Below are 27950 nucleotides of genomic sequence, written 5' to 3' on the forward strand. Positions count from 1 at the left end.
GTATGTCTTTTTGTCTTGGTTGGGGTTGGTAGGAAGGTGCTTACAAATTATGAGCGCCATCAGCATAATGGCGGGAAGCAGAAGAATTAGGAAGTGCACTCGTTTATTGCACCCCACAGCAAATGGAAGTGTGCATTTGTTTCGCTGCTTGGTAGACGTAATGGAATGGAACTGACTTTCCCCCGGCCAGTTCGGAAAGCGAAAGGAACGCTTCTACACATATGGGAAAAAAACCAGAAGATGTAGTAGAGTGATGCATTAATAAAACTCACACTCTTCGCACAAGAAGCAGAAGAAGAGGTACAGGTAGGACTTTTTCCCTCCCCCCCACACACACACACACGATTCACACTTCTAATGAAGGAAGTGGCATCCACGGCTTAGGTCATTACAATATACATCAAGCCCTGAGCTGTTGTTTTGCTTTCGTTTCATTAACCAGACAGACAGGTGAAAAAATGTGAATTAAATGATGAACACTTCAACCGCCGCCTTGGCCCTTCATAATGTCCATATTAGCAAGGGGTGATGCGGAAACCAAATGGTTGTTCCGGACCAGAAGCAAAGTTTATTGTTTTAAAAGGACCAGTTTTGCTGCAAAAACAGAAAGCTTTAGTTCTGTTTTTTTTTCGTACCAAGCGTGTGGCAATAGTATTAGTTTGGCTTATTTTGGAGCTTATTTTCTCACATTGATAAAGGGCTAACGCTCCGATAAAAACGGGCTTAGGATCGTAGTTTCAGGAAGCGGCCAAAGTTACGTGCCCTCTTTGCGTTCGTGCTATCGTGTGTTATAGCGTACAGCAAAGCTCTGCTGCGCGTATGGGAAGTGAATTTCTTATAAAGAAATAAACACCTTTTGCCACACGCTACAGTTGTTTGTTTACTATGTTGCTTTTTTAATAGTTCATATTAAACATAGAGTGCAAATTCATTCATTTACAATTATACTCTCTTAAAGGTAATGTTTTTTTTTGGTAAAAACATCTAAAAAAGAATACAATCTTCATGTACACTTGAGCTTAAAACCCGAACCAAAATTTAATGATCACTTTACAAATTGTGCTCTACAAAAAAGAGTTTCGCTTTAGAAAGAATAAAACACAACACGCTCTAATGAACAAAAAACCACGGGCTGACATAAAGAAAACAAAACCGCTCAATCCACTGACGTTACAGAATCAGCTGTCCGGCGGTGTCGGTCGAGACAGACACGCACCGTCACGGGTTGACCGCTGGACCATATGGTCGATTGGTGGATGGTGGTGGAAGCCTGTTAGCATCTGAAGCCGTACTTCCTTCGATACCAAATTTTATACCGGGCGGCTCAGGTGTCGCCGGGGGACCAACGCACTCGCTTCGATCGCTCGCACCACATGGTCCCGTGCGTATGGTGGTGTGGTGTTTTGATCCACTTCACCAACCAACCCAGCCAGCTAGCCAGCGATCCGTCACACCGCCGACAGTAAAAAGAAGACACCGTAAAATGCAGTAGAAAGGGCTCACTGTAGCAAAAGGGTCGGTTTTGCTGCTGTCCGAAACGATGGGGACGTTGTGGTGCGGAGTTGAAAATTAACGTTCATCGAATTACAGTTCTTTTTTTTTGTTTTGGTGGAAGGGTTCCCGCAGGAAACGGATCGTTTCGGTTCGGTTGCCGGATGGAGACCCTTTTTGTATCGGGCAGGAAATTAATGCTAACTCTTCCCTGGTGCTGGTTACCACCATTATCGATTCGATTTCTTAAACTCATGTTTACAAGCTTAAGCAAAAGATAGCTAATTTAATAGCGTTATCATAATTTATTGAGCCACTGTCATATTGCTTCAATAATCATTCTAATCATTGTACTGCCAAACATTACTGATTGCTCTTTAATTAAAACCTCCCCGGAAATAGAGTCGGTGATGGTGACCCATCAAAGATTAGGCCCTAATCTTGGACGGCTTATTGATGACATGAAACATGCTATCCGATCGTAAGGGCAATTAGCCACACATCACGGGCAAGGTTGAGGTTTGCCAACAATCGGTGTACTTAAAAAGCCGCTTCCTAGTCAACTACTGTTAAGAGAGAAAAAAAACGCTTACCTCCATTCCGATCTGTCTCATGATGATTGCTGGAGCTAAGGTTGGGTCTCGGCTTTACGCGTTATCAATCGATAATACACCCCGAACCACCACGACCACTTGAAACGGCAGATAGCGATAGAGGGTATTGATTTAATCTGCCTCTATCTCGACGCACGGGCAAACCACCTTTTCGGTCGGTCTGACTACACTGCACCTGTGCAAACGTTTCCACCTAAATGGAGCTTGGTTTCGGTTTCTCAACTTTTTTAGGATGATTCAACTAGTACAAAATGCTTCCCTTTGCTAAACACTTTAAAAACAAAACCGACTGTCACCAACCGGGCACAAAACCTTTTGCTCTGAGGGCAATGAATCGCTTTTTTTTTGGCTACCTATCTGCGTGACGTCAATTTGACGAGCTTGTTCATCCCAGCGGATCGAAAAGTCGAACAGGAGGAGCCTGACCTCTAATGGTACGCACCGTTCCCTTCCGATGGGGCCAAACACAACCGAATAATGATACACACTTTGACACACGCAGCACTTGTAACACGCAGGCGGACCGAACCAAACACAACGCCGATCGCGTGGATGTGCAAACGTATGTTCCGTTGATCGAGAGCTCACTTCAAATACAGGTGATCGTCACTCGTTGTTTTTTTGTGACCCTCAGCTTCTCTTTCGCAAGGTAGATGAACTCCGTTCTTCCGTTTCTAAACTACACCACTGCCCGCATCAGCACAACCAAGCTACCGAAAAATGTTCGGTACGATCGCAACCGGATAGAAGGTGTGTCTGTGTGCTAGGGGCGATCGACCAGCGAGTTTTCACCTGTGCGCACTCGTCGACGATGCAATTGGAACTCGTGTGCTGGGTCAGCACGAAAGCCACCGTTTGGCGCGATTCAGTGCTCAGACTTCTGCTCCCAGGGAACGTGAGGCTCGCCTTTGCTCCTGCTGAGTTAGAGTGAGATAACCCCAAGTCGGTTCATTTGTGAGGGAATGTGAGGGAAATAGTTTCCCGGTACACTGTTTGGAAGTGAGAGAGCGCGAGAGAGTGCGCAAGCGGAAAAAAGAGCGCAAAGGGTGTCCATTTGCTCGCAAAGATAACGAACACTATGGAGCCTGTTGGGACAGAGTTCATTGTTTGGATGGCTTAAAATAAATTCTGTTCAAATGTGTATGTTATGTTGTAAATTTTATAATGTTATTTTTAATAAATGCTTCAAGATACCCGGGCCACGCGACCCGTTGAATTTTTAATAAAAAAATAACAAGTAGCAAATGTGTATGGCAAACATCTAATCAGTGCAATTTGTTTCAAGAATTGTCATGTGCAGTATAAAATGAATTTTTACTAAAACATTCTATGCATTTAAAAGTCATAAATTTAAGAATTTTATGTGAAAATCGCATCAAATAAATGATATACTATCTATATATACTATCTATTTTATCATAATAAAAGTACCAAATTTAATATAAATTTACTATAAATTTAAAATAGGAAAAAGAAACATAATGCGATCATCGAAGATTCCTAATATACTTTTAACTTATAGTAATCAAAATATGCATTTTTTTGTTTTCTTATCAAACAGCCTATTACCGTTAAAAATATATTTCAATCTTCATTGAAAAAAAAAAACACATTACAAACAACACATTGCCACAACATATCTGGACTGAATAGGATGAGTTTGAGTATTTACGACAAAAGAAGGTTCATCCAACTGTTCAATAAACACAAAAATATTATCATTTGCTTGTTATTAATTGTTAATTTTTTTTACGTTTGTGTTTATTAGTTTTAAGTTCTATTAGTTATGAAACATTTTCCCATTAAGCATGAGACTGGTAAAATTACCACAAAAAGGGTGTTTTAAAACGCACATTATGCTAAAGATTTTTATTTTTTAATCCCCAAAGTAACTTAAATTTATCCATTTTAACCACATTTCATCCCAATGTGCAGCTTTGGGAGCAAAATCAAGATATTTAAGCCTCAAGCTTTGATGAGAGTAAATTTTAAGTCACAGAGAGAAAGCGAGAGAGCTTTTTGGCCGCTTAAGCTTTTTATTTATTATTCCTTTAATAACAAATTTATCTGAATTTTTGTTATTGGTGCATCACGCAAAAGTTGTGTTCATTTTTCCATGTTTATACACTAAATTTGTACGTGGTAATCAGTAGCTTTTCCTGCATGTGGGAACAAAATTTGCTCATCAAAACCCCCAAACCAACCGTCCAACAGTAAAACGAATATCATTAGCAGGTGGAAAACAATCAATCCATCTAACGATCGATAATTTTCGCTACTGCCACTAACGGCGATTCACCAGATTCACATCCATATTTCCCATATTTTTTGCATCAATTGCCGAAGTTCATTAGCGCATCTCTCCCTGCTCGCACCTTCTTACCCACAGACGCGCGCGTGCAAACTTTACCAACCAACTCATTGGGTGTGCCGATGAGAACGGTCATTTGTTTTTCTTCCCGCCTGGACAACGGATCCTACGTGTGGCTGCGGTTTTTTTATAGCTCCTGCATGTATGGGGCCCTGCATTAAGATACAGTTTTATGCATAACTGAGTGCAGTTGGCGGAATTATGATAGCGGTCGAAGGCTGGCGCTACTACCAGTGCGTTTAAGCTCGATGGCAGGCACGGACAGGCGTGAACTGTTGGGTTGGATTGAATTTCAACCACCAACCAGGAAGACGGTATAAACGACGTGTGCAAAAATGCGTTTTGACGGGTTGAGTGACACGAGTTTTACCGCATGGAACGTTGCTATGATTGACATGTATATTTTATGTTTGATTATTTATATTTTTTGCAAATATCATACATTTTGATCTAATCTGATCTTTATGAGCATTTACAGCCAATTTAAATCCCAAATGTAGCTCTAATGTACCGTTCATCGGACTGCCATTGTGCAAATGCAACCGTGCGTGTGCGGGTGGGTGTGGATGATTATTGATCGCATTTTGATGCTAATGGGCTTCTCGAGCCAACGATCCGATTTGCCGCAGCTCCAATCAACCGCACTGGTGGTCAAGCATACGCTCGTTGGCTGGTGAATCGCATCGAATTTATTTGCCCCACCTATACCTCACGTCTTCAATCTCTTTTTCTCCTCTTTTGCTAAGTGGAAAATCGTTGTTGTATATTTATACATGAAAATTAAAAATTCTGCAACTGCGAGGATCGCAAAACTCACGCCCCAAAAGTTCGGGTTTGACGATGTGTACGGTTGGTGATTTATTTATTTCTTCTTTTTTGTTTGCACATATTGGCAAAATGTAAATGTGCCTATTTTTTGTGCCATTGTCAACCGGAAACACCCCCCCGTCCCCCGTCCCCCTTCCTGAAAGAGAAAGGAGGAAGAGTTCCGGAAGTAAAGAATTGACATTGCTGCTTTGGAAATGGAGTTTTGCTAACGACTTGCTTAATCGAACGTGACGCACGCGCTTGGAAAGTTTAACCGCGAATGGGACGCGCTTCTCTCGATACAAATCACAACGCAGCACCCGCAGCCAGCGTGCATTGTACCGTCAACGCTGTTTGAACTTTGGCACGAAATCTCTCCCGCTTGTGAATTCGCTAGACAAAATCCGCAAGCGTGTGTAACCATATGATCGCTCTCTACGACAGTTTTTTTACAATCGACAGCAGGTGAAATGCTGTGTTTTTTTTTGTCTCCGGGGAGGAAAAGTTTTCGGTCCGTTTACGTCTTTTTTTTGCTTGGTTTGGTTAATTGATGACCAAATAAATCACACACTTAGGCCAAAATTAGACAGTACGGCCCCGTGGCAGAGGAAAAGAAAAACACCACCCCAAACCAACCATCGACCTCAATGAAGGCAATTTCGGACAAGAGTGTATGTGTGTGTGTGTATGTGTTGAGCGGTGATTTAGGTTGACCGCGAAGGCCGTCCATCTAAACATTGCTGCCGGTTGTTACCCGGTATCTGTCATAATGCACTCCTCACTCGATGACTGGCGGCTGTCGATTTCTCTGCACACTTTTTTTGTTTGGTTTCTTCCATGCGGGTGAATTTTCTTTTACAGTTCGTGTGGTGCGGTGCTGGATAAAATTAATAAAATTTCAATTATCCTACGAACGCTATAGTGCATTTCGCGGTTTTTTATTATTGGAAGATGTGATTTATTGGTTGGATTTTCTTGTTCATTTTATGTTTTGCTTTTTGCGTGATGAATTACATATCGAACTTGTTTTTATTAATCGAATTAATCCCGAAAATTTCTTCTGTTAACAGTTTTGTTACATGTTTACTAATTTTCTTATGTTTCCTACTTTTTCATAGTCTATTATTCTTTTTTATAGTCTATAGTACAGTCTATTATTTATTCATTGTGTTGTTTATTACTCGTTTATTTTGTTTTGTTTTACTATGGTGATGTCATTCTATCTTTTATAGTATAACGTTTATAAACTATTTACAAGCGCATTTTGTTAGTTTTAATTAATAATTTTTATTTGGATAATCCTGGAGCAAAGTAATTACTGCATTTAATTTATTATTATTGAAGTCATAATACAATAAACTAAAAGAAAAAAATATCCATGAGCTGTGCTAGAAACCAAAACAAAACAGCCCCTAAACTACGAACGATAAATTATTTAACGAGACATAAAATTCTCACATAACGTACAACCAAAACAAACAAAACCATAAACATATAACAACATATGGAAGATGGTGCTTCGTTCCTACCAAAACTTTCACTACCTTTTCCACCTGCTGCACTATCTATAAACTAATGATATAGATTGCACCAATAGGAAGTGAAATGGAGGTAGACCTTTTTACCTGTTTTTTATTATTTTTTTATAAACCTCCCCATTTTCCAATGAAGCGATCATATCACACCTAATACGTTGTGGCGATCGATCAATTGATGCGCGCGGTTCAAAGCAAACCAAATCGAGCGCATAGTTATCATAATTTGACTGCCACACTCAAAACACCATACATGTAGCCAAGTTTCTTTTTAGAAATTTATCATTACCACGGTACATGCATAATGAGGGAGGAAAACATGGTGTGTGTGTGTGCTGTGTCTGACTGTACTGGGTGCCAATTCCGGCAAACGTCTGAATAATTGAGATCTAGATCATGAAGAATCTTTCACGAAGAGCGTAGAAATTTGATCGTCTTTTAAGGAAAAGAGCGAGAGAGAGAGAGAAACGGGGTAAGGTGTTAGATATCATTTTGAAGCGGATAAAATGTGGGTGAATCATTATGCGCTTGAAATGGGCGGGGGGAAATGTGTTGAAAAACAAAAACGAAATTACACGTAAAGGCCGGGCTACATTGATCGTACTCCGTAGTGTAATTTTTGTGAACGCGTACGCCATCTAGCGGTGGCGGGTTGAAGCTACATGCTGGTATAATTTATCTGTCAAAAAACGTTTTGGGTCGAGGAGGCTATAATTTTACCCAATGATGGATAGATGTTGGAAGATGGGGAAAAATGTTGCCCAGCGCTTTGTATCAATGACGATTTGTCCAACAACAACAATTAACGGCCTACTTTGTTGCAATTTATAGGCGTATATCAACATTTCAAACGGCATACAAGTAGCCTGGTCAAAACTTGATGAGACACCAAGCATGAATAATTTTGACACATAAATTATACCGACATCTAGCTTGCGCTGGTCGCCGCCAGATGCGCTAGTGAAAATAAAAATTACACTTGCGAGTACGATCAATGTAGCCCGGCCTTAACAGTGCTGAACTTGGCTTGGCGTAATAAAGTTGCAAATGTAGCACAAACGGTAAATCTAATGATGATGGTTGCTACCGGATGAGTGTGGGGACTTTTTGGCCATTTAAAGTCGGTTCCTTTAATGAAGAAACATTGCGGAATAATTAACCTAGAACTAGATATAATTAATTAAGTGATTTTTTTTTGCTAGCAGCAACATAAATTCAAACTGATGTTAGCTGAGCGTCAAACTTCTAGGTTAAAAAAGTAGGCACATTCTAGGACCCATTGCTGAACATGATCTAGTTAACGTGTTCAAATTGATTTTTTGTTCCAATCCTAGCAACCTGTATAAAATAACTGTAGAAGGCAAATTCGCCCTGTCTTGATGTGCAAAATGGCTGAAACTGAAAACACTGACGCGCTAGAAAACTGTGAAATTAAGCTAGAATGTACAGAAAATTCTCATCCTTTCGAGGTAAGTTTTATCTCAGAAAATTATTCTGCAACTTATATTCACCATTGCTGTATTGCAGACGCGCATCTTAATGATCGCACCAGGAAATGAAAAGCATATTGGTCGCTATCGTAAAAAGAAATTAAACACAACACTGGATGACCACTTACTGTTTGAAAATCGCATCCTGTCCCACACTCATGCTTTACTGTTGTTTCAAGAAGGAAAGCTGTATCTTAAGGTGCTTGAACGGTTTAAATGTATTCTGAAACACTATTCATAACCTATCTTATATTTCTTAAAAAGGATCTTTGCAGCTCAAATGGGACGTACCTGAATGGTGAATACATTGGACCGGCCAGTGAGGAAGCGAGCGAACCGCAAGCGCGACAGCTGAAAACGGGGGATGTTTTGCGCTTTGGAAAACTACGCACCATTGATGGCGAGTTGATTAAACCGATCGAGGCAAAGCTCACGATACAATATCCACCCTCAGTGCAGGTTGAAGGCAGCAAGCAACCTCCCGCAAACTATACCCCCTGCGAGGGTCAGCAGCTTGAGCAAACTGCACCCGTGGAACATCGTCCCGGCAAACGCTCTGCTCCTTCTTCAACCATCAGCAAGGCAATCAAGGGAAAAGGTAAACCAATATCCTGCAAAACGGCTGAACGATCAACGGTGACAGATGAAATACAGCTCTGTACCAAATCGACGCAAAGTGTACACACTGAGGAAAAGAAACCATCTACCGCATGTGGCAGTTGCGGATTACTGGCTCAAGAATTTTACAACTATCGAAAACGGGCACTGATTGCAATTGCTTTCTGCCTAGCGATTATAGTAGGCTACCAACAATATGTGAAATTTTAAATGGTTCGAAGCTGACGGTTGGATTGGGTTTGATTTTAGTGCCCTAGAATAAACATTACTGTGCCACAGTGAGAGACAAGAGGCAAACAATTTCAGTGAAAAATTCAAGCGATATTTTAGGTTTCATTTTCTTTATTAAATGTAAAGATAAACACAATCCTTTATGTATGCAACAGTACAGAAGGTTCCCAAGTGCCACAATGATCGCGAAACGGGTTCTAAACGGCTCAAGCTCTCAAGCTAAATAGAACAAAAAAAGACTTCGTTTAACAGACGACAAACGACTCATGATATACTATATAACGCTGTGTTCTAAAACGGCATTTATTGAGCAAACTAGTGAAGCTTTGGAGCTTTTTTTATGGATATTTGATTTTCCAGTCATTTAAGCTTAATCTGTGGCGCTTGGGTTATCGCTGTTAAATGATATTCACTCGACCGTTAACCATTAGTCTGAAAATGTAATCTAACAATTAGTAACAACTGCATAACAATTAGTAAATATATCAATCCAATGAGCAAACTCTTATCATTCATATCTTTTCAAACGCATTTTTTTTGTAATTTCAGCATGTCCAGCTCAACCATGCAACTGTGCCGACTGTGCATTAAAACATCGCGTACCATATATCGCTGCCGCAGTCCCACTGTGGCGAAACGGAACGAAAACATCGAAAGTCGTTGAAATGCGTTTGAATTTTTATTCCGTTGTACTGAGTGTGATTCGATTTGTATTAGGTGTTGAAATAAAGTATTCCATTTTTGTTTATTTAAATGTACATACTCTTATTAAATAAAAGCCTGATTAGAAAGTAAAGCAAATTAGAAGCATATGCCATATCAAACTATTCAAATTTAACGAAATGTATAATAAAAATAATAAAAATTATGATACATTTACCTAATACAGAACAATCAATAAAACACGTTTCAAAATTCCCTAAAAACTCCCTCCCTCCTTAAAGCTCTCCGAGAGAAAAGTAGTTTCACAGTCTTAAATATTGATTTCTATTCTCCCGGTTTGGTCCAACATCAGCGTGGTAAATCAAACTACAAGATATCACACGCATTAAAAAATAAACAACAATAAACATTTAAAAAACAAACAGTCTCATTGTTCACCTGTACTGCGTGCTTAGAGATCCGTCTTATCTCTATCAGTCCGAATGAGTAAACGGTCCTGCGAGCGCTTCAATTTAACCTTCCGCTTTGTTTGATCGTGTCAGCAACAAACAGGATGACACACCACCGCACCGGATGGTTGGCTGTATCCGCCCGGTGCGATCGCAAATGGGTCAACCGCTCTGGTCGAATGCGGACAAAGTGTATTATTTCATTTATGACCTAAGGTGACCGGTTAAGCCGCAGGGCAGTGCAATTTGTGTCAGTAATATTCCATCGTGAGGTGTCTGTTATGATACTAATTATCGATAATCGTTTCTTGAACCTGGTCTGATATCTGCGCATCTGACATGCAAGATGTCGTTGCTGTCAAGCCAAACGGTCTCTGTTCCCCCAAAATAAATCTGATTACCAGCAGAAACGTTTATTACACCAATTGTGGGTATGTGAGTGATTTTGATATCTCTACGAGGGTGTGCAGATAAAGCCGGCAAACAAGATCATATCGCTTGGAACTGGTTTAAAGCGGTCGTCAAACAAAATCTATCGTGTGAAACAATGTACCTGCTGTACTTGTTGTTTGGTCGTTTTATTGTTCTCAAAATGCAATGTAATGAGTGAATTTGTAAGCATTGTTAAGTGCAATTGACCCTTCAGACTTTCAGCTATCATACGTTTACAAAAAGTTTTTAAAACGAGTTTGTTTTTACTTTTTATCATCTATTTTATTACAAATCAGCTCATTTTGCTCAATATGCTCTTCGTCTCTTTTCCCAAAGAGTCGAAAAATAATTTAAGTTTCCTAGCAGCTAAATTCAACATTCAGTTGAGCTATTGTCCTAACAATGTACAAACTTTCTTTGCATTCTCACTACGTACGGCACCCCTAGCCACGTGCTTCAGTGTCCGTTACATTCTCGCATACACTCTACTTCGTACTTTATTTATATTACAGTTTTTTTTCCGTTTTAACTATCTATACGACGAGATGTCCACACCCTAGCATCGATTGTCGGCGGGGAAAAATACATCCAGCTCGACTAGGATCATAAACGTTACGATCACGAGATACCCAACGGCCAGCGCCAGTCCGACCATCTTTCGCAGCGTATACTTGGCAACGTACAGTACGGCGTAGAGCGTGAAGATAGCTCCAAACAGGGCGAGCACCGAATACTGGATACCGTACGACTGAATCGCAATGTACGCTCCCGTCGAGGGACCGCCGTCGATCATTGTCCTGATAAACCAGGGCAATCCGAGTGAGAACAATATTGCGAGCGTATTTGCTCCCAGTGAGTTGGAAACACCCATTGCGCCATTACCTTGAAAGAGAGAGAGAAAAAATTAAAAAAAAACCATTAATATGATGGATGTGACCATGTCTGAAGACTCAAAGACCTACCTCGCCTAATAAGCGTGATTGCAGATGCTGCTTCCGGCATACAGCCGCCAAACGCAAGGAACGTCATGCCCATCACCGTGTCCGGTATGCCAAACGTATTGCCAATGACCGAGATCATCCAAAACACCAGGTAGGCACTCACCCCGATCCACCCAATACAGCACACGAACGTCAGTGGGTAGAGCTTACGGAAGCGTAGCGGATCCGGTATGGTCAGGAACACGACAAACCGGTACGGCCAGGTAAAAATCCACATAATCGTTCGCCAGCCAGCAAAAGACGCTTCTGGAAGTTGGGTCAACTCGCTCCACTTCACACTTTTCACCGACTCCACTGAACTGTTCGAGCGAGATGGATCTACCGGTTCGATCGGTGCACTTGTAGAAGACTCACTGCTCGGGGGAAGCTTCTTGGCCGATTCAACATCCATCCCAACGAGAACTCCATTGATAGCGTGCCCTAAGATGGCTATGTTGTACTTCTTCGGTACCTTGTCGTCTATCGTGCCGTCTTCGGGCTCTGGTTCCAACCGTCCGCAAAGATTCCACCGGTTCTGGATGTAGTGCATGGCAATCCTCTTTAACGACTCGTTCTTAAACATCACCACAAAGTACAGCACGTAAGTGATGCTGAAGAGCATCGCTTCGTACCACTCGATGCGACCGTCCCACACGCACACGACCAACAGCGTGGTGGAGATGGTGACGATAATGGAATCGCGTGTCAGTGGCCACCAATCCAGCTGCACGTGCTGAGAACATGAAGGATACATTTTATTACAATCATGCGGGAACTACTATTACTAGCGAGCCCAACCTACCATCTTTGTCAGCAAACCAACGAGCGCGGCAACGCCCAAGGTATTAAACAGCATGGAACCCATGATCGTGCCGACACCAATGTCCGAGTCTACTGCCAGCGTGCTGATCGTGTTGGTAAAGAACTCCGGCATTGAGGTAGCGGTCGCCATAAAGGTGGCGGCCGCCACGTCCTGCGACAGCTTTAGATCCTCGCACAAACATTCGACCGACGGTAGGAAGTACTCGCTGCAAACGTACGCCAGCAGCATGAAGAAGTAGATCGCGGCCAGAAAGTGAAGCACGATGGCGCCCCGCAGTCGCTGTTCCTCGGTGAACAGGTCGGGTGGCAAGTCGTCCAGGCTGCTCGTCACGATGCATATCGACGGAGAACCGGACGCGTTCTGAGATTCATTCCCCGTGGCTGTGTCGGATGTGTTCGGAGGGTAAAAGTCGATAGTAGCCCTGGCGGCAACAGACGAACCACCACCCAGCAGTACAGTAGTAACATTGGCCACAGCTCCTCCGCTGGTGTATATTCTGGGCACTGCAAAACGAAAGGAGGGAATGTTAAATTAAACACACCAAAACTTTACATCATCGCAGGCGGCGACTGACGGCGCTAGACAAATCGATCTAGTAGCCAGTGGAACGACTAGTTATCGATTATAGTTCCCACTGTGGTCATGATACACGGTGTCGTCTCGCGGACTCCCGCCAGCACTTGGCGTTGTTTGGTTTGCTACACTGTGTTTACTGTATGCTCTCGTATTTGTGGACGCCATTGATCACGTTTTTCAAGCACAACGAGAGTTGCACTTTGTTTGCTTTTTTCGCGCTTCTCCTCAAGGACTTCTTAGTTTTATAACCTCCACCACCAATCTAAGAAGGCTGCCCTTCTTCTGTCACAAAACACTCGACAGCAGCAGATCGAGAGGAAGGTTTGTGAATGTGTATGTGTGTGTGTGTAAATAAGTGAACTTGTTTCTACTTTCTAAACAGAACCTTGTTAATCAAACACCGAGCAGCAAAGGTAAGATTTTCTTTGTGATTTTAAACTTGTGTTGTGAATTTGGTACAAGGACGGAGCTTTTGTAGAATAACATGAGCCATTTCGTTTAGTTGTAATGTTTGCACACAGTTTACTGGAATAATTGAAAACACATTTTCGTACGACACCTCTCCACTCACTTCGCCATTTCTTAAACTCATTTCTTAAACCTATTATTACCGAATATGGCGGCAACGTTGGGCACACCGAGCAATAACACTAGCAGAAGCGTTGCACCAGCAGCAGTCCTACGACTGCCATTCCACAGCTGCACCATCGTTTTGTTACATTAGCATTCACAAGGAATATTTCTTCAAAAAAACACTTGTTTCAATTTAGCTCCCTTCGTTCTGGAACTATCCGTAGCTACGTTGCCCAAAGAAAACCACTTTCACTGCCTCCTTCGATGTGTCTGGCAGAGCGCGCTCCGAGTACCGAGTTACTCCGATTGAGTCTGAAGTGCGACTGACTGCGTCTGATTGGCGTGATTCTAATGGGAATCCCTATTTTTACTCCCAGATATTGCACCTGATATGATGGCGGGACGCCCACACAGATCCCCAGCCTTTCGTCTTCACTGCGCTATCGGCAAACGTAATTGGTCCACCAGGGACCGCAAATTCTCCGGAACGCAAGGGAACCCCGTCAATGGCGCACTGTCAGCGGCTTCCCATCAGCTGTTTCCAACCCTCCCAGTGCCAAACGAATCGTTCTATCTTCGTTCCGGCTTCGTATGAAAACACTCTTTTCCTGCAAGATGCCTCCGTGCGAGTCACATTCCAACTGGCTGCTCCGCTGTATGCAGGGGTTTATCAGGGGGTAGTTTAAAGTGGTGGGAACCCGACGCTTAAGTGCGGGCAACGGTACACAGAGGCCCGGTTACGAAGGGTGCTCTAAGACGTCAGACAAATATCCGGAATGCAATAGCCGCTGACTTCGCTGTGACATGTAGCTTTAATGAGGCCACCATCAGGCAAATACTGCTTCCGACTCTAGGACTGTGTCCGGTTTTGTGCCGGGAGAAAGTGTTTGGCAGGTAATCGATCCAAACCCACACACACACACACCACGTGGAAATATTGCCTAATGGTGAGAACGTGTAGGGCGCCACCTTCTCTTAATCGCTTGAACCACTCTTAACGCGAGCTAGCCCAACCGTTAGAAAACCTTAACATTGAACCAATGAACCAACTTCACACACAAGCCACAGAGCGTCTGAAAAGGGCCAACTAGGGTCGAGTGTGTGTGTTGAGGAGATTGTTTTATTGATCCCCTCACAAACGATGACACTTGAAACATCATTAAATGCCATTCGATATCAGTCATTTGTGGACGTTACTCCGCTGATGGGAGAACCGTTCGCTAGGGACCCCAAAACGCTGTCTGTGCTCATCGGTACGCACAGAGCAGGAAGGAAAACATCGGGCACCGCTTACAGTATGATAAGAAAATCAAAGCGTTGATGTCATGGTCACTGTTTTCTACCACTCGTTTGTAGTGGCGGATATTCCGGACTCGCTAAAGAGATACGAGAGATACGCACTGAAAATCGTTTGATATCTTGATGCAAGAGCAGAAACATTACTCATTCGGGCCGAGCATCCAAGATCTGTCTGCGGAGGACTGACTTCCACGATCACCCGGAGTCAAATTAGATAGGGCGGAATATCTGGGACGCGTTGAGATTAATTGAAGGGCTCTGTAAAGCCGGCAGAGTCAATGATAACACAAGATAAGAACAAATTAAGTCTGTGCACTTTATGAAGGGAGGCGCATTTCACAGAATGTAGTCTGTATTGATGTATTAAATCATTAAGATAACCATTGTTGGTTGAGATTACAGTAGAAGTTGGATTATGAAACTCCCATGCATTAATGTTTGTTGTTACCAGTTTTTTCCCAGAATGGATCCTGTTGGGTTGTCTGTTGTTTCAATGTCTGAAATGTGTGTGCTAATATTGTGACCTTATCTATCCGAGGTGTTCCAATGTTGAAATATAAGGCTGTGATTACACTCGATCATATTGAAAAGATAATGGTTACGGAAGTTTTTGCTTATTATACACTTATAGACTCCCGGAGTCTCCTTAAATTATAATAATTCATCAATTGATCATTTTTAATGTTAGTGTCTAATATATCCTTCTTTGGTAGTCAGTTCCTGCTTGCAGTCTCCTAGTAGACCTTATCTCCAATAATATCGCATTGCGCAAGTTAAACAAAAGACGTCCAGACGAGTTCGGATGCATTGTACACTCAAACCATTTCGCGCTAACCATGTATTGGGCGCTGTTTCTAAATCGCTAAAGAGTATTTTATTTTGATTGCGAACCGTGCCAAATATTTTCAATATTCGCTACGGCGTGTTATATAAACCGTAATAGTGTTTCCAACGCACCCCTGGTAAAGTTTACGTTCGCTTCCTTTGCAATAAATGCAAAAAAAACCTAGCCGGGGCTTCCTTTTCAATGTCCGCATGCAACGCTGTTTGTTTTTGTCGCCCTCTATCACGTCTACATCCCTTTGCGGTAAAGTTAATAGACGATAGTTGTAGATCCAAAATTTAGAAACCAAAAACGACACACTAGTATGCCGCCGTCCATCATCATCAAGCAAACAATCAAATGAAAAGTTCAAACATGCACTGAAAATCGAAATTGTAGTCACAACAAATAGACATCAACAATAGTGGATAATGTAAATCCGATCGGCAGGTCTGCCGTATCCATAAGGGTCAAACGTAAATATCACACAAATGCGCATGCAAACACAAACCAGCATCACGGCCTGGACAACGAAAAGGAAGATCCTGCTGTGTTGGGGATTGAGGGCGATTTGATAGCAAGATAGTGCTGTATAAGGTTTAAGCGTTCTACACTTAACTAATACTCAGCTAATCATTAGATGTACCGTAAGGCAGCACTGCTACTGTTGGGCCGGAGAGGAGGGACTGTGCCTCGGGAAACACCTTCAACGTGTAGGCAAGGCAAGTAGATCGGGAATCCTAATAAATTCGTATTAAGCAGGCGATCTTAACCACTAGTCGTCACCCAAATACTATTTTTCTTGAGCTTCTGGATACTTCCGCTTGTTGGGGGAGGTTTTTGAGCATTTTGCTGAGGGAGCATTCCACCTGGTATGGTTACCCTGATTGAGAGTATAAGTGGCCGAGCTCTGCAAACGGGATGGGAGGTTTTGGAGGGGAGTTGAGGGTACCGACATATCTGGGATTGGCAGCTTCGCTCCCGCTAACACTCCTCGCCGGAGGGAATGATGATATCGAGCTCGTTTAATATCATGAACGCAACGATGATGCCGTACCCGACGAACAGCACCATACCGACGCGCTTGCGCAGCTTGTACACGGCGACGTAGATCACCACGTACAGCCAGGCAATCGCACCGAGCAGCATAATGATTGAGTACTGCAGCCCGTACGAGGCAATCACCAGGTACGCATTGGTACCGCTGCCACCATCGGCCAGTGTGCGGATGAACCAGGGCAACCCGAGCGAAAACAGGATCGCGAGCGAGTTCGCACCCATCGCGTTCGAAACGCCCATCGCACCACTGCCGGAGCGAATGACCAGTACGGCCGAGACCGCTTCCGGCATGCAGCCACCGAACGCCAGGAACGTAAGCCCCATGACCGACTCCGGAATGTCGAACGTGTAGCCAATGATGGAGAGCAGCCAGAAGATCATGAACGCGCAGCCGGCCAGATAGATGATGCACATGATGAAGGTAAGGGGGTACCAGCGGCGCATTCGCGGCAGCGGCGGGATGGTGAAATTAGTGACGAACCGGAGTGGCCAGCTGTACCACCACCAGATCGCACGATACCAAGTTTCGGACGAGATCTTCCACAGCGTCATATCGTCGTACTCGCCCGGGTCATCCACGACGTGCCGGGAGGGAACTGTAAACCAATGGGAATAGCTGTTAGATATCAGGCCTTGGTAGTGTTTCATTTTGGGCATCACTTACTCTGCAGTTCGCCCATCTTCATCTTCGTTTCTGCCATCTGCTCCGACAGAATGGAAGCTGTCGATGCACGAAACGCGGGCTTTTCAAGCGTTTTTCGCGCCAGATTGGGAATGGTAGCAATTTCCTGCTGTGCCTGTGCCTCGGCTGCAATCCGCTCGTCCTCCTCGATGTTGCGGATAACTCGCGCACAAAGATTCCACTTCACCTCAATGTACTTCTTGGCAATCTTCATGAGACGTTTGTTTTGGAACATCAGCACAAAGTAGACGAAGAACAGGATGAAGAACACCATCGCCTCGTACCAATAGATTCGACCGTCCCACGCGAACCCGATCAGCAGGGCGACGTGGGCGGAGAACACGATCGAGTCGCGTGTTAGTGGCCACCAGTCCAGCTGGACGGGCTGTTCAAGAAAATTCAGGAAAACTAGAATTAATAACTCGTAAACAATTATTTGTTTGACAAGAATACTTACCGCCTTCGTCGCCAAGCCAGCTAATCCTGCCACACCGAGTGTGTTGAACAGTAGCGAACCCATCACCGTACCGAGCCCCATGTCGGAGTCTGCAATGAACGTACTGATCGTGTTGGTGAAAAACTCCGGCATCGTGGAGGCGACGGCCATGAAGGTAGCGGCGGCTACATCCTGTCAAAGATCACGAGGTAATTATCAGGTACATCAAAGCGTTCGAACCACAAAGAATCGTCTGCAATAGCAGCTACACTGCGTGTCGATATCAGTACACGGATCGGATCTTCACTGCAGTAATCGTACCGGATCAAGTTCGCACACCGCAGTGTGATACTAACGAAATGATTGATAGGGCACGTGCTCCCCAATGCCCGGGCGGGGTACGCCAAGCAGGTGTGGAACCCCGCACAAGCGAGGCTTGCATGAACTGGAACCTAGGGTCCAGTAAATCACCACCGATAAACGCGATACATACGGTTCAACGGCGATAAAGCAATACCGATTACGAGCGGTGGCAGGTGAATTGAAGTTTTGTGTAGCCGTAAGATTTATGTGGCCTTTTGTTACGGCAGCAATCGAGCTTATATTGAGATCAATTCTTTGAGGACCATACTCCATGCAGCCGTGGGTATGGATAATTCATTCTTAAAGGCGTGCGTCTCAAACGTGCCTGATGATATTTTAAATATTTTCAAAGAGAAAGGACCTTCCCCTACGACACAAACGTAACGCGCTAAGTCTTATCATTTTTATATCTATCTTATCTGTCCTTACAGTAGCGTAGCCCCAATTCCGAATGTATCAGTATAGTTAATGCTTCACTTTGCGTGTGGGTGTGTAATTAGGCAAAGAGTCTTTTTTAATTTAATTTCCACTGTTTCTTTGACGCCTTCCATTACCTTGCATTCCCTCTACTGTCACTCTAACTGGCGAGACAAATTTTGTCCATTTATCATACTGTTCTGTCACATTTATCAGCACAGCGTCGTCACAGGCCGGATTAGTTATCGGTGCTTAGACGCTTAAGCTCTCCCGTAGATATTAAACCCATTATGATGAACCTTCTGTTTTGTTGTGCGAACAGGCATGCAGACAAAATTGCGCATCCGTTTGCTTGTATTTATTTACTTAAGCCGATTTCGACATTTACCTGTGTCAGATTAAGATCCTCGCAGATACACTCGACCGAAGGTAGGAAATATTCGCTGCAGATGTACGCCACCATCGTGAAGAAGTAGATCGCACCGACGAAATGCAGCACGATTGCGCCCTGCAACCGTTGTTCCTCTGTTGTATGCAATGATTCCAATTTACATATCAATCATTCTAAAGCACTTTATCCAAACACCGCTCGGCAGGGGTGCTGAACCGTTTGCACTTACGCGTAAAGATGTCATCGGGCAAATCGTCCATCGAGGAGCCTCCCGAGCAAAACATTTCAACCTTCTTGCCGTCGGGCTGCACGTCATAGCTGATTCTTCGCCAGGGGTACCAATGCCAGGTGAGCTTCTCCAGCTCTATCCTTTCATCCAGCGTTAAGTGTATCGGCACGGCAACGGTGCTGTTATCGGGGAGGGAGTACAAGTTCAGTTCCGTCGTTGTGTCCCCAAGAGGATCCGTTGAAAGATCTGTAAGAAAGATGATTTATTAGCTGCCTATGATACTTTTATGATAAAATCTGTTGGAAATAATGTAGCAAGCTTCAAATTTTGACCGTTTGTGCAAAATCCATTAAAAAATGCGAAAACTGTGTTTTTATATGCAACAAACTGTTTTGGTGTATTATTTTCCGACTCAACCTACGGTCGGGCCGTAATCTTAAATTAAATAACAAAGATAAACAAATATAATCTATACGTAGATTTTCCTTACAAAGTAGAACGGCAATCAGCTCTTCCTACGACATAAAGCCACAAGTTTCAGGATGGAATATTAGTCATTTAACAACGTTTAACTCAATTCGTAAAAATTCATAATATATGAAAACAAATTCTTTGATGTATTTTTTTTTATTCCTTTATCTCAGACTGTAGTATGAAAAGAATGTCTCTTCACGCACAAAAACACCCTGCAAAGTGAATTCTTAACTTTATTTTATCGTTATACTGTAGTAGCCTTACCTAAATGATCTGAATGAGGATTGCTATCGATCACCACCATGGACATTGCGACGGGGATTAAAAGCACGAACGTGCTAACTGTCCGCAGACGGCTTAGCGCTGGTGTCATTCTGACGGTATGCTATCAGAAGACACAACACTAAACAAATCGATCAGTAACTATCTTTACAGAAAACACTTTGTTTCTCTCTACCAATCGTAATAGTCACATACACAGGCACACTCACATAAACAATTGCATGCACTTCGGCGTCGAGAAGCTATGGGTACATCTATGCGTAAACGCCTGTACATCCAAACTCTCTCACGTAACAGCCTCCGGGCCACACGACAACACTTTACACCGAGCCACTGGTGCCGTTGCACACATTCACGCACGTCCAGCTCACAAATATTTATGGACGTAGATACGCACTCAATTTTCTGTAAGCACCTGTTACTGAACTTGCTGTTTCCCAAACACTACCTTACTATCACTTAAACTTTAGTGACACGCAAACTAGATACGTCTGTATCTAATTTTATCGATGAAAAATAAAACAACAAACAAACACAAGAATATTGATTTTTTCACTTCTTCACCTTCACACGCAGGATTCTTCGACCATATGGCAAGTTTCCAGCAGCACAGCTGAGCGGACAGAGTATCGGCTGCCTAAATGACCGGTTGTAGCAACTCGTCCGCCTGGGTCGCTGCCCAATGCGTTTCTGACCAGTGCCCGAAAGGCGATGGTAGATTTTTGGCTTTGCCGTCCTGCACACCTACGGATACATCATATCAGATTTGATGATGTTTAGGTGTTTATGAGTGTGCGTGTGTATCTTTATCAAACGCACTGAAGTCCGGTTTTGATTTCAGGCAGCCAATGTCCCCGTAGCTCCCGTAACACATCACGGTTACGCTGTACTACAACGGTCGCGTGCAGGGTAGTTCACGATAAGGTTCGTCCATCTACCAGATACCGATCGAGATTGGCATGTCCACTAATCCATTCATGGATTAGAACTGTGTGTGTGTTATCAAGTGACTTGTGAGTTTGTAATTGATTTTGAATTTCATCGTCACTGCATGAGGTCTTCTGCTTGCTAGTCTACGCACGTCAAATGCGACAGCGATAGACAATGATGAGGAGTGTGATGAGCTACAGCAGTAATCAATGCAGTACAGAGCACATTGCAACACATGCAAAGATATCACGGGTCGCCAAATACATAATACAGTGCAGAGTAACCTCTATCTGTAATCCTACGTTGCTCTTAGTTGCCTTAAGTACAAAGGCTTGCATCTAGATCCTAAGAGAAGGAATCAAGTTGTGTCCGGTAATTTTCAGTTTCAGGCCATCACCACCCATGGCCATAAATCGATTAAACCCATTCGGTTCTCACCGCTCGTTACTCATGCAGTTCAATTTTCGACCCCTGCTGAAACTCCCAGCGGATGACAGGTTTATTTTACAAATTTATGGTCCTGCTTGAGCACTGGCCATAAAAATCACATTTCTTTAAAATGCTGATAGTACCGTCAAATTTTGGTTTGGCTACCGTACAAGATATGTGATATATCTTGTTTGTTATGATATTGCCTCTCGTGCTGCTGATTATGACAGGGAGAAATAGATGGGACATATCTCAAAACTATGAAAAGAAACTTTTTCCCTCTGTATTAGTTAAGTATTTCTATTTTAAAACGTATTTGCAACAAATCTTACAACATGTTTCGCAATGAGCTACGATCGCACACTTAGGCTTCTGTGCTCATCATCATCAAATCGGCGCGGCATGCTTTTGTTTCTATGACGCACTTGTTAAATGTTTGTTTGTTTTTATTTTATTCCCTACTACTAAGGGATACTTACCTCCCTGTTTTCACCATTATCGCCCCAACTCCGTGTGATACCTTGGGGGAGGGGACCTTACCTTAGTCACCCAAAGCCTGTTCCTCGTGCCTGTGCAGTAAGAGTTTCGCATCCTTATCTTATGTTTGAATTAAACTGTCCCCTGTCGGTGCCACGAGTAAGACTAGAAGTTAAAAAAGATTAAAAATACCAATATCCGATTGGAAAATAATTGGTTTATCTATCGCTTATGCGGAAACGTAGCAGCAACGAATCGTACATGGCCAGCTGGCGGGCTGATTGAACACGATTCTGTGCTTGCCAGGGTTTCAAAGCATCATCCAATTCACTCATCAATTTGAGATCCTGCGTCATACGGGGTAGAACGACGTTAGACACGAGCTATGACGCAAAAGATTAAACTCTTTCGGATGTGATAAATGAATCTTGTTTGTTAATACCTGTAAACCTGTAATTTTAATATTCTTATCCAGGAATAAAGCCATTCACATAAATGTTTGAAGAGATATTGAGCAAATCATTTACATTTTATCTGTTCCCTTGATTGCTGTCTTATTCATGCTTAATTTTGTAATTTATTCTTTAGTATTCGTCTTTGCTATTCTGTTTGCCAAGATTTCAGCAGTCTTTGGTCTCTAGTTTACAGTTTAATTTGTTATTTGTTATTTGTTTATTCATAATTCAACGGACCGCTTGGCCTTCTCGAAGCATTTAATACTATACATATTCACAAAATAGATGTATGCGTTCACGTTAAGTCATTTGTCAATAAAAGTAGGACGTAGAAGGACGCACGGCACGGATATTATTTAGTAGCCCGGCGCGCGACATGTCTGGTTGATGACGATCACAGATAACGTTGAACTCACGGCACATACGAAGAAACGGATTAGAGAAACCGAAGCGTGTGCGACGCTCCTCCACGTCAAGTAGCGTTCTAGATCAGAGCGATCTCGGCGGGATATAAATGAAGCGCCGGCGAGCCGATCCAATTGTCTAGGAGTCCCGCAACAAACAGTCTCTGGCCGTTGCAGTGTCGCTGGTTCAGCAATTCGAGGCCTAAAAGCGCACAGCGGCCAGCATAATCTACCGGAACTCTCCAGAAGCGTAAGGCAAACCGCGTGAACTTGCGCTGGTTTGACTCCAAACGGGCCAGGGGGCGTGTAGCTGATGGCCACCATACTACCGAAGCGTATTCCAGCACTGACCGCTCCAAACCTTTTTGATGAAGATCGGGTCAGTGATGTCACGTGCAATTTGTTTTAGTAAGCCAATCAATCGGTTTTCCTTAGCGACAACGTGCTCTAGCTGGTCGTGGAAGCTCAACTTTTCGTCAAGGAGCACTTCAAGATCGCTGACACAGCTTTTTCGCTCAATGGTAGATCCATTTAACCCGTAGTCGTAGACTAAAGGGAACCGTTTTCTCGCAAACTCAATGACAACACACTTCTCGACGCACAATTCAAGACCATTCAAAGAGCACTAGGACTGGAAAGCACTTAGAGTGGCTTGAAGGTGGAGTTAGTCTAACCGGTCGCGAATCTGCAGGAACAGCTTCGCATTGTCCGCGTATCGTAGGTGACTATCAGAAGGGATCAACCGAGTTTTTCTTCTATTTGGCGTAACGTCTTACGCGGACATGCCGGCCTATACAGGCTTTCGAGACTTTATTCATTACCACGCAGCCGGATAGTCAATCTTTGCTAAGGGGGGACGGTCCATTCTAGGCTTGAACCCATGACGGGAATGTTATGGAGTCGTTCGAGTTGACGGAACGACGGGACATACGGGACCGCCCCTGTTACATCATTCAACCGAGTTACATCATTCAGAAAAATGACGAGCAGCACCGGCCCGAGGTTACTCCCTTGCGGCACCCCCGAAGAAGCAGCAATACGGTGCGATGTATGGGGTCTCATTTTCACGCAGTATGAACGACCGGCAAGGTATGAGCGCATTCAGGACTCTAATGACTCTAGTTACAGCTTCTAGGAAATAAAACAGCCCCAAATTGCCTTTTTCCGAGGCAGCATTTGCTATTTCCTGCATTAGACGCTTTCTTCAAAATTGCATATCTTCAGGCGTATTGCACGGAACAGAAGTTCATCAATATTCAGCTATTATCATTATCGTAGTTGAGAGCATTATTTGATTTCATTTTTCAATCAAATACATTAGAAACACATACGTATTTTGCACATGGACAGTCTTGTTCAGTATTTACATGTGTATCAAGTTTCGCATAAAACTTAACGTTATTTTGTAATGTAATATTTCTTTCAAAAGCATTGCACAACAGTTTACTATGTCATCTTTATATTTTCGCTTTATTTTTAACTACCAAAACAGCTCGTTTAAATACTCCCGAATAAAACAGTCGTGCGGCTGGTCCCAGTTTGCCCCGTATGTACAACGAACCGTAGCGAACAGCTTTACTAACAACAAATGCCGTGCTTTAAATATATCATTTAAAACAGTAACCCTACGCATCAAACAACCCCAACGATTGGTAATTGCATATACTCTAGCCATACACATACACAAAAATCCCTACTGCCATTCATTCGACCATCCCACCGAAGCACCGAGATCATACTCCGTATCAGTGGGGACAGGTGGGAAGATTCACTGGGAAAAACACGTTCAGCTCTATCAGGCTCGACACGGTCAGGAAGCCGATGTACATCGACAGACAGGTGAGGCCCACCTTCCAGTCGAGCTTGAAGCGATTGCACCAGAACGCCAGGTACAGGCCACACAGTGTCGACAGGAGCGAAATGGCCGAGTAGGTGAGCCCGGACGAGTTAAGCGCAACCCACCGTTCGCCTGGGACGGCCGGGAAGGCAAGTGACTTGATCAACCAGGGCAACCCCAGGCACAGCAGTATGTCGAACGTGTTCGAGCCGATTGAGTTGCTGATGCCCATCTCACCGTGGCCCTGGTTCGTGACGATAATGCTAGACACCGCCTCCGGTACGCTGGTGCCCGCCGCCAGGAACGTCAGTCCCATCACCGAGTCCGGTATGTCGATCGTGTCACCTTGAAAGTAGCGAAAGAACGGTTGATTATCTTTGAAAAGGTGGTTACCCTGCATCCGACCAGCTCGTGGCGGTAGTGACCCTGCCAGCTTACCGACGACGGTGATGAGGAACGCGACAAAGTAGGATGTGATGCCAATCCAGAAGATGCAGGCAAAGAAGGTGACCAGGCGCAGCCGGGGATAGCGCCGACAGTCGGGGATAGTCGCCCACAGTACCAGCGTGATGGGCCAGCGGCACACGAACGCCGTCAAGCTGTCGTCCCGATGGTTCCACGGTGAGGTCGCAAGTTCTGGGGGGCGCGTAAACATCGAAAGTAACAGGCGAACTTTTTTCAATCGAAAGAAAACGCTCTTGGTCGAGTTGGCCGGAGGTCACAGAGTGACGACACTACTTACCGTACTCCTCGAAGCTGTCATCGCTAGCGTCACTGTCGCAGGCATGCTGACCGTTTGTGCCGTTCTTGGCCGCTCCAGGAGCTGACTTTGCGCCCGCTCCATTCGAAAGCAGGGGCGAAATTTCCGTCACCTCCGTGTACGGGCGTATGTAGGATTTCCGGCGGAACGTTTTCGACATGAAGCGGTTGATCGTATCGTTGCAGTACATCGCTATCGGAATAGAGGAGGGATAAAGTGGGCATAATAAAATACTTCTTGGAGTATTTGATGCCTAAAGTATTATGCATTTTAATTGATTGAGAGTTAAAGATCATTAGAACATCATCAGAACAAAGTGATGGATCATCAATAGGCCAAGTAAAGCAAGGCTTAGATTGACCTTTGTCTCATCCATTTGTCTACGTCAATTCTGTGACCGTTCATACGTCACTGGCGTTGTACCAATATTTGTATAAGATAAAGCTCGTTAAAGCTCGGCTCTATTTCGTGTCTGATTATTGGCTTTTGAACTTATGGCTGGAATATTCCATTCACAAATGCTACTTCCATCACTTGCAGATGATAAAGTTCACCGCCAGCAATCACGAAAATGCTTCCCGTCTTTGGAAAAGTACGAGAGATAGTTTAATCTCCCGTGTTCCGTGTTCGTCCTCACAAAAATAGACTTCTTATTCCAACATGTCAGTGTCCAAATTTTCGCTCCAAAGAACGGTGCTTACGGGTATTGCTTGTGTCAAGTTCAGTGCCATTTCAACTCTCACACTCCATTTCAACTCTGCGTTTCGCGGTGGCAACTGAAAGATTAAGATATTTATCCTAGCCAACCCCACATGTCCGAGCCAGCTTGCTTACATTGTTGCGTTCAGCTAGAGGGCACAATAAATTGTTCGGTCCGCCTTATCGGCCACATCAAGTGCACCGTTGGATGGTGGATGGTTACCGCAACCTACATTACGCAGTTGACAGGTGCAGTGTTGGGCAAACAGCAATGTTAAAGAACCAACTGGGCGCTCACCTCGCGTTCCAATTCGGCAACCTCCCTAGCCTCAACCGAGCATTAGATAGCATTTTTTGGCCCGCGGGGCATTGCGCTTGACAATGGCGGTGCATAAAACTCGTGGAGCGATAACGTACAGATCTGGTAAGATATTGCAACTTTATGGCAAGTTTCGGAAGCTTGGGAGATAAGGGAGCTGATATCATTGCATTGGCACTCAACTCATCTCAGGTGAACGGAACTGGGAAGAAACTAGTGAAGAGCTACTCCCCAAGGAGCTTAGATATTCTATTGTACATCAGGTTTAATCGTTTAATGATGAAATAGCACTCACCGGTAATGTAAAACACGTAAGCAGACACCAGTACTGTGGCCTCGTACCACATCACTTTGCCATCATACAGGACTCCAATTAAACCCATCACCGCTATTCCGTACATCATGGAATCGCGCGTTACGGGCCACCATCTTAGCTGTACGACCTACAAACGTATCAAGTGGGGACGATTAATTCTAGAGATCTATGACATTCTAACGGAAGCCAACAAATCGACACCTCACCTGTCCACCTAAAAGTCCACAAACGGCTGGCACGGCCAGAATGTTAAAGACGGCCGATCCTACCACAGCACCCACGCCCAGATCGCCCTTCGTCACGAACGTGCCCACGCAGTTGATGAACAGTTCCGGGCTGGAGGAGGCCGCCGCCATAAACGTAGCACCTGCCACATCTTCCTTTACCTGCAGTTCTACGTAGAGAAAGTCAATTATTACGTCTTCAATTACGCCCCAACAACCAGCCGGATGCTTGAATTACTTTTGCACATCAGCTCGATCGCCGGGACAAAGTAGTCATCGCACACGATGGCAAGCAGCCAGAAGCAGTAGCAGGCGATCACTATGTGCACCAATATCCAACCATGTCGGCGATCCTCGCGCGTAAACCCATCCGAAGGAAACTCAAAGATGGCGGCCGGAGTACAATTACGCTCGGTTGCTGCAGGTTCGGTCGCATTGTCGACTCCATCCACGGTCGTCTCCTCCGTGGTGGAGCTAAACTCGGATGGAAGTGTTCCGTTAAGCAAATCCAACAGTTCCACCTCGCTCTGAGGTATGGTTAGCAGCCTTCGACCACCGGCTGCGCCAACCGAGCGCAAGCCATCGCTCGTTCGTTTGCTGTTTGTTGGCGCTAAAGCAAGATTGAGCACATGTAACGACCCTAGACACAGCACAAACAACACACGCAGCACAAACGCTATGCGCACGCGTCGATTGCGGATGCCACAGAACGAACTATCGCTTGAGGTTTTAGTCCCAGCTTTGACCATCTCACGTGCCGACACTCGAACTCGAGTTTGCTTCTGCCGAATATCCCAAATAACTAAGGATACGCAATAACTTCGCTTCACTTGTCGTTCGTGCTGGAATCACTGCTAAGATTACTGTATGTGCCTACACAACTCCTACGTTTGCACTGTGCACCGTATCCTTGGGATCGCACCGCTCTTCCACACACAACCACTGCCAGTCTATGAAGAAAGTCAACCTGCCCGTTCAGGGGCGCTTTTATA

At 44.1% G+C, this 27950-nt stretch overlaps 5 protein-coding genes across 7 annotated transcripts in view; 1 reads left to right on the forward strand and 4 right to left on the reverse strand.

Annotated features, from left to right (window-relative positions):
* The window catches only part of LOC120956513 (uncharacterized), a 31422-nt gene extending 28453 nt beyond the window's left edge, over positions 1–2969 (reverse strand). Inside the window, exon 1 of the mRNA XM_040378014.2 lies at positions 2085–2969. Within this exon, the coding sequence (XP_040233948.2) occupies positions 2085–2105 (21 nt within the window). The 5' untranslated portion in view covers positions 2106–2969. The remainder of the gene's footprint in view (positions 1–2084) is intronic.
* Positions 2970–8057: 5088 nt separating this feature from the next.
* LOC120957765 (uncharacterized) lies at positions 8058–9239 on the forward strand. The gene is made up of 3 exons (XM_040380118.2): positions 8058–8287; positions 8346–8507; positions 8573–9239. Exons 1-3 carry the CDS (start codon positions 8198–8200, stop codon positions 9134–9136), a joined length of 816 nt encoding a protein of 271 aa, XP_040236052.2. The 5' UTR covers positions 8058–8197; the 3' UTR covers positions 9137–9239.
* A 1563-nt stretch (positions 9240–10802) lies between these two features.
* LOC120957144 (sodium/potassium/calcium exchanger 4-like) lies at positions 10803–14557 on the reverse strand. Its single transcript, XM_040379187.2, has 4 exons — positions 13692–14557; positions 12484–13007; positions 11664–12414; positions 10803–11583 (listed from the first exon to the last, which is right to left on the reverse strand). The coding sequence occupies exons 1-4, from the start codon at positions 13786–13788 to the stop codon at positions 11258–11260; spliced, it is 1698 nt and encodes a 565-aa protein (XP_040235121.2). The 5' UTR covers positions 13789–14557; the 3' UTR covers positions 10803–11257.
* Positions 14558–15791: 1234 nt separating this feature from the next.
* LOC120957143 (sodium/potassium/calcium exchanger 3-like) lies at positions 15792–20832 on the reverse strand. Of its 3 annotated transcripts, none has more exons than XM_040379184.2 (7): positions 20673–20832; positions 20091–20441; positions 19353–19598; positions 19121–19257; positions 17974–18144; positions 17499–17901; positions 15792–17430 (listed from the first exon to the last, which is right to left on the reverse strand). In XM_040379184.2, the coding sequence occupies exons 2-7, from the start codon at positions 20197–20199 to the stop codon at positions 16760–16762; spliced, it is 1737 nt and encodes a 578-aa protein (XP_040235118.2). In that variant the 5' UTR covers positions 20200–20441; positions 20673–20832; the 3' UTR covers positions 15792–16759. The 3 variants fall into 3 exon arrangements, with proteins under 3 accessions (XP_040235118.2, XP_040235119.2, XP_040235120.2); XM_040379185.2 differs by having other exon boundaries at positions 20091–20229; positions 20318–20832; XM_040379186.2 differs by having other exon boundaries at positions 20091–20832.
* A 3422-nt stretch (positions 20833–24254) lies between these two features.
* LOC120956907 (sodium/potassium/calcium exchanger 3-like) lies at positions 24255–27941 on the reverse strand. The gene is made up of 6 exons (XM_040378723.2): positions 27197–27941; positions 26941–27128; positions 26714–26861; positions 25383–25592; positions 25079–25276; positions 24255–24985 (listed from the first exon to the last, which is right to left on the reverse strand). The coding sequence occupies exons 1-6, from the start codon at positions 27705–27707 to the stop codon at positions 24549–24551; spliced, it is 1692 nt and encodes a 563-aa protein (XP_040234657.2). The 5' UTR covers positions 27708–27941; the 3' UTR covers positions 24255–24548.
* Positions 27942–27950: the final 9 nt, after the last annotated feature.

The sequence above is a fragment of the Anopheles coluzzii genome, chromosome 3 (genome assembly GCF_943734685.1).
Source record: "Anopheles coluzzii chromosome 3, AcolN3, whole genome shotgun sequence".
NCBI lineage: Eukaryota > Metazoa > Arthropoda > Insecta > Diptera > Culicidae > Anopheles > Anopheles coluzzii.

Coding starts and splice junctions, on each gene's coding strand:
- LOC120957765 (XM_040380118.2), top strand. CDS start 8,198: ATGTGCAAAATGGCTGAAACTGAAAACACTGACGCGCTAGAAAACTGT. Junction 8,288..8,345: donor AAAATTCTCATCCTTTCGAG/GTAAGTTTTATC, acceptor GCTGTATTGCAG/ACGCGCATCTTAATGATCGC. Junction 8,508..8,572: donor AAGGAAAGCTGTATCTTAAG/GTGCTTGAACGG, acceptor TTTCTTAAAAAG/GATCTTTGCAGCTCAAATGG.
- LOC120957144 (XM_040379187.2), bottom strand. CDS start 13,788: ATGGTGCAGCTGTGGAATGGCAGTCGTAGGACTGCTGCTGGTGCAACG. Junction 12,415..12,483: donor TTGGTTTGCTGACAAAGATG/GTAGGTTGGGCT, acceptor TCATGTTCTCAG/CACGTGCAGCTGGATTGGTG. Junction 11,584..11,663: donor AATCACGCTTATTAGGCGAG/GTAGGTCTTTGA, acceptor CTCTCTTTCAAG/GTAATGGCGCAATGGGTGTT.
- LOC120957143 (XM_040379184.2), bottom strand. CDS start 20,199: ATGACACCAGCGCTAAGCCGTCTGCGGACAGTTAGCACGTTCGTGCTT. Junction 19,599..20,090: donor TCCTCATTCAGATCATTTAG/GTAAGGCTACTA, acceptor TCTTTCTTACAG/ATCTTTCAACGGATCCTCTT. Junction 18,145..19,120: donor AGGATCTTAATCTGACACAG/GTAAATGTCGAA, acceptor GATCTTTGACAG/GATGTAGCCGCCGCTACCTT.
- LOC120956907 (XM_040378723.2), bottom strand. CDS start 27,707: ATGGTCAAAGCTGGGACTAAAACCTCAAGCGATAGTTCGTTCTGTGGC. Junction 27,129..27,196: donor GATCGAGCTGATGTGCAAAA/GTAATTCAAGCA, acceptor TTCTCTACGTAG/AACTGCAGGTAAAGGAAGAT. Junction 25,277..25,382: donor TGACAGCTTCGAGGAGTACG/GTAAGTAGTGTC, acceptor CGCGCCCCCCAG/AACTTGCGACCTCACCGTGG.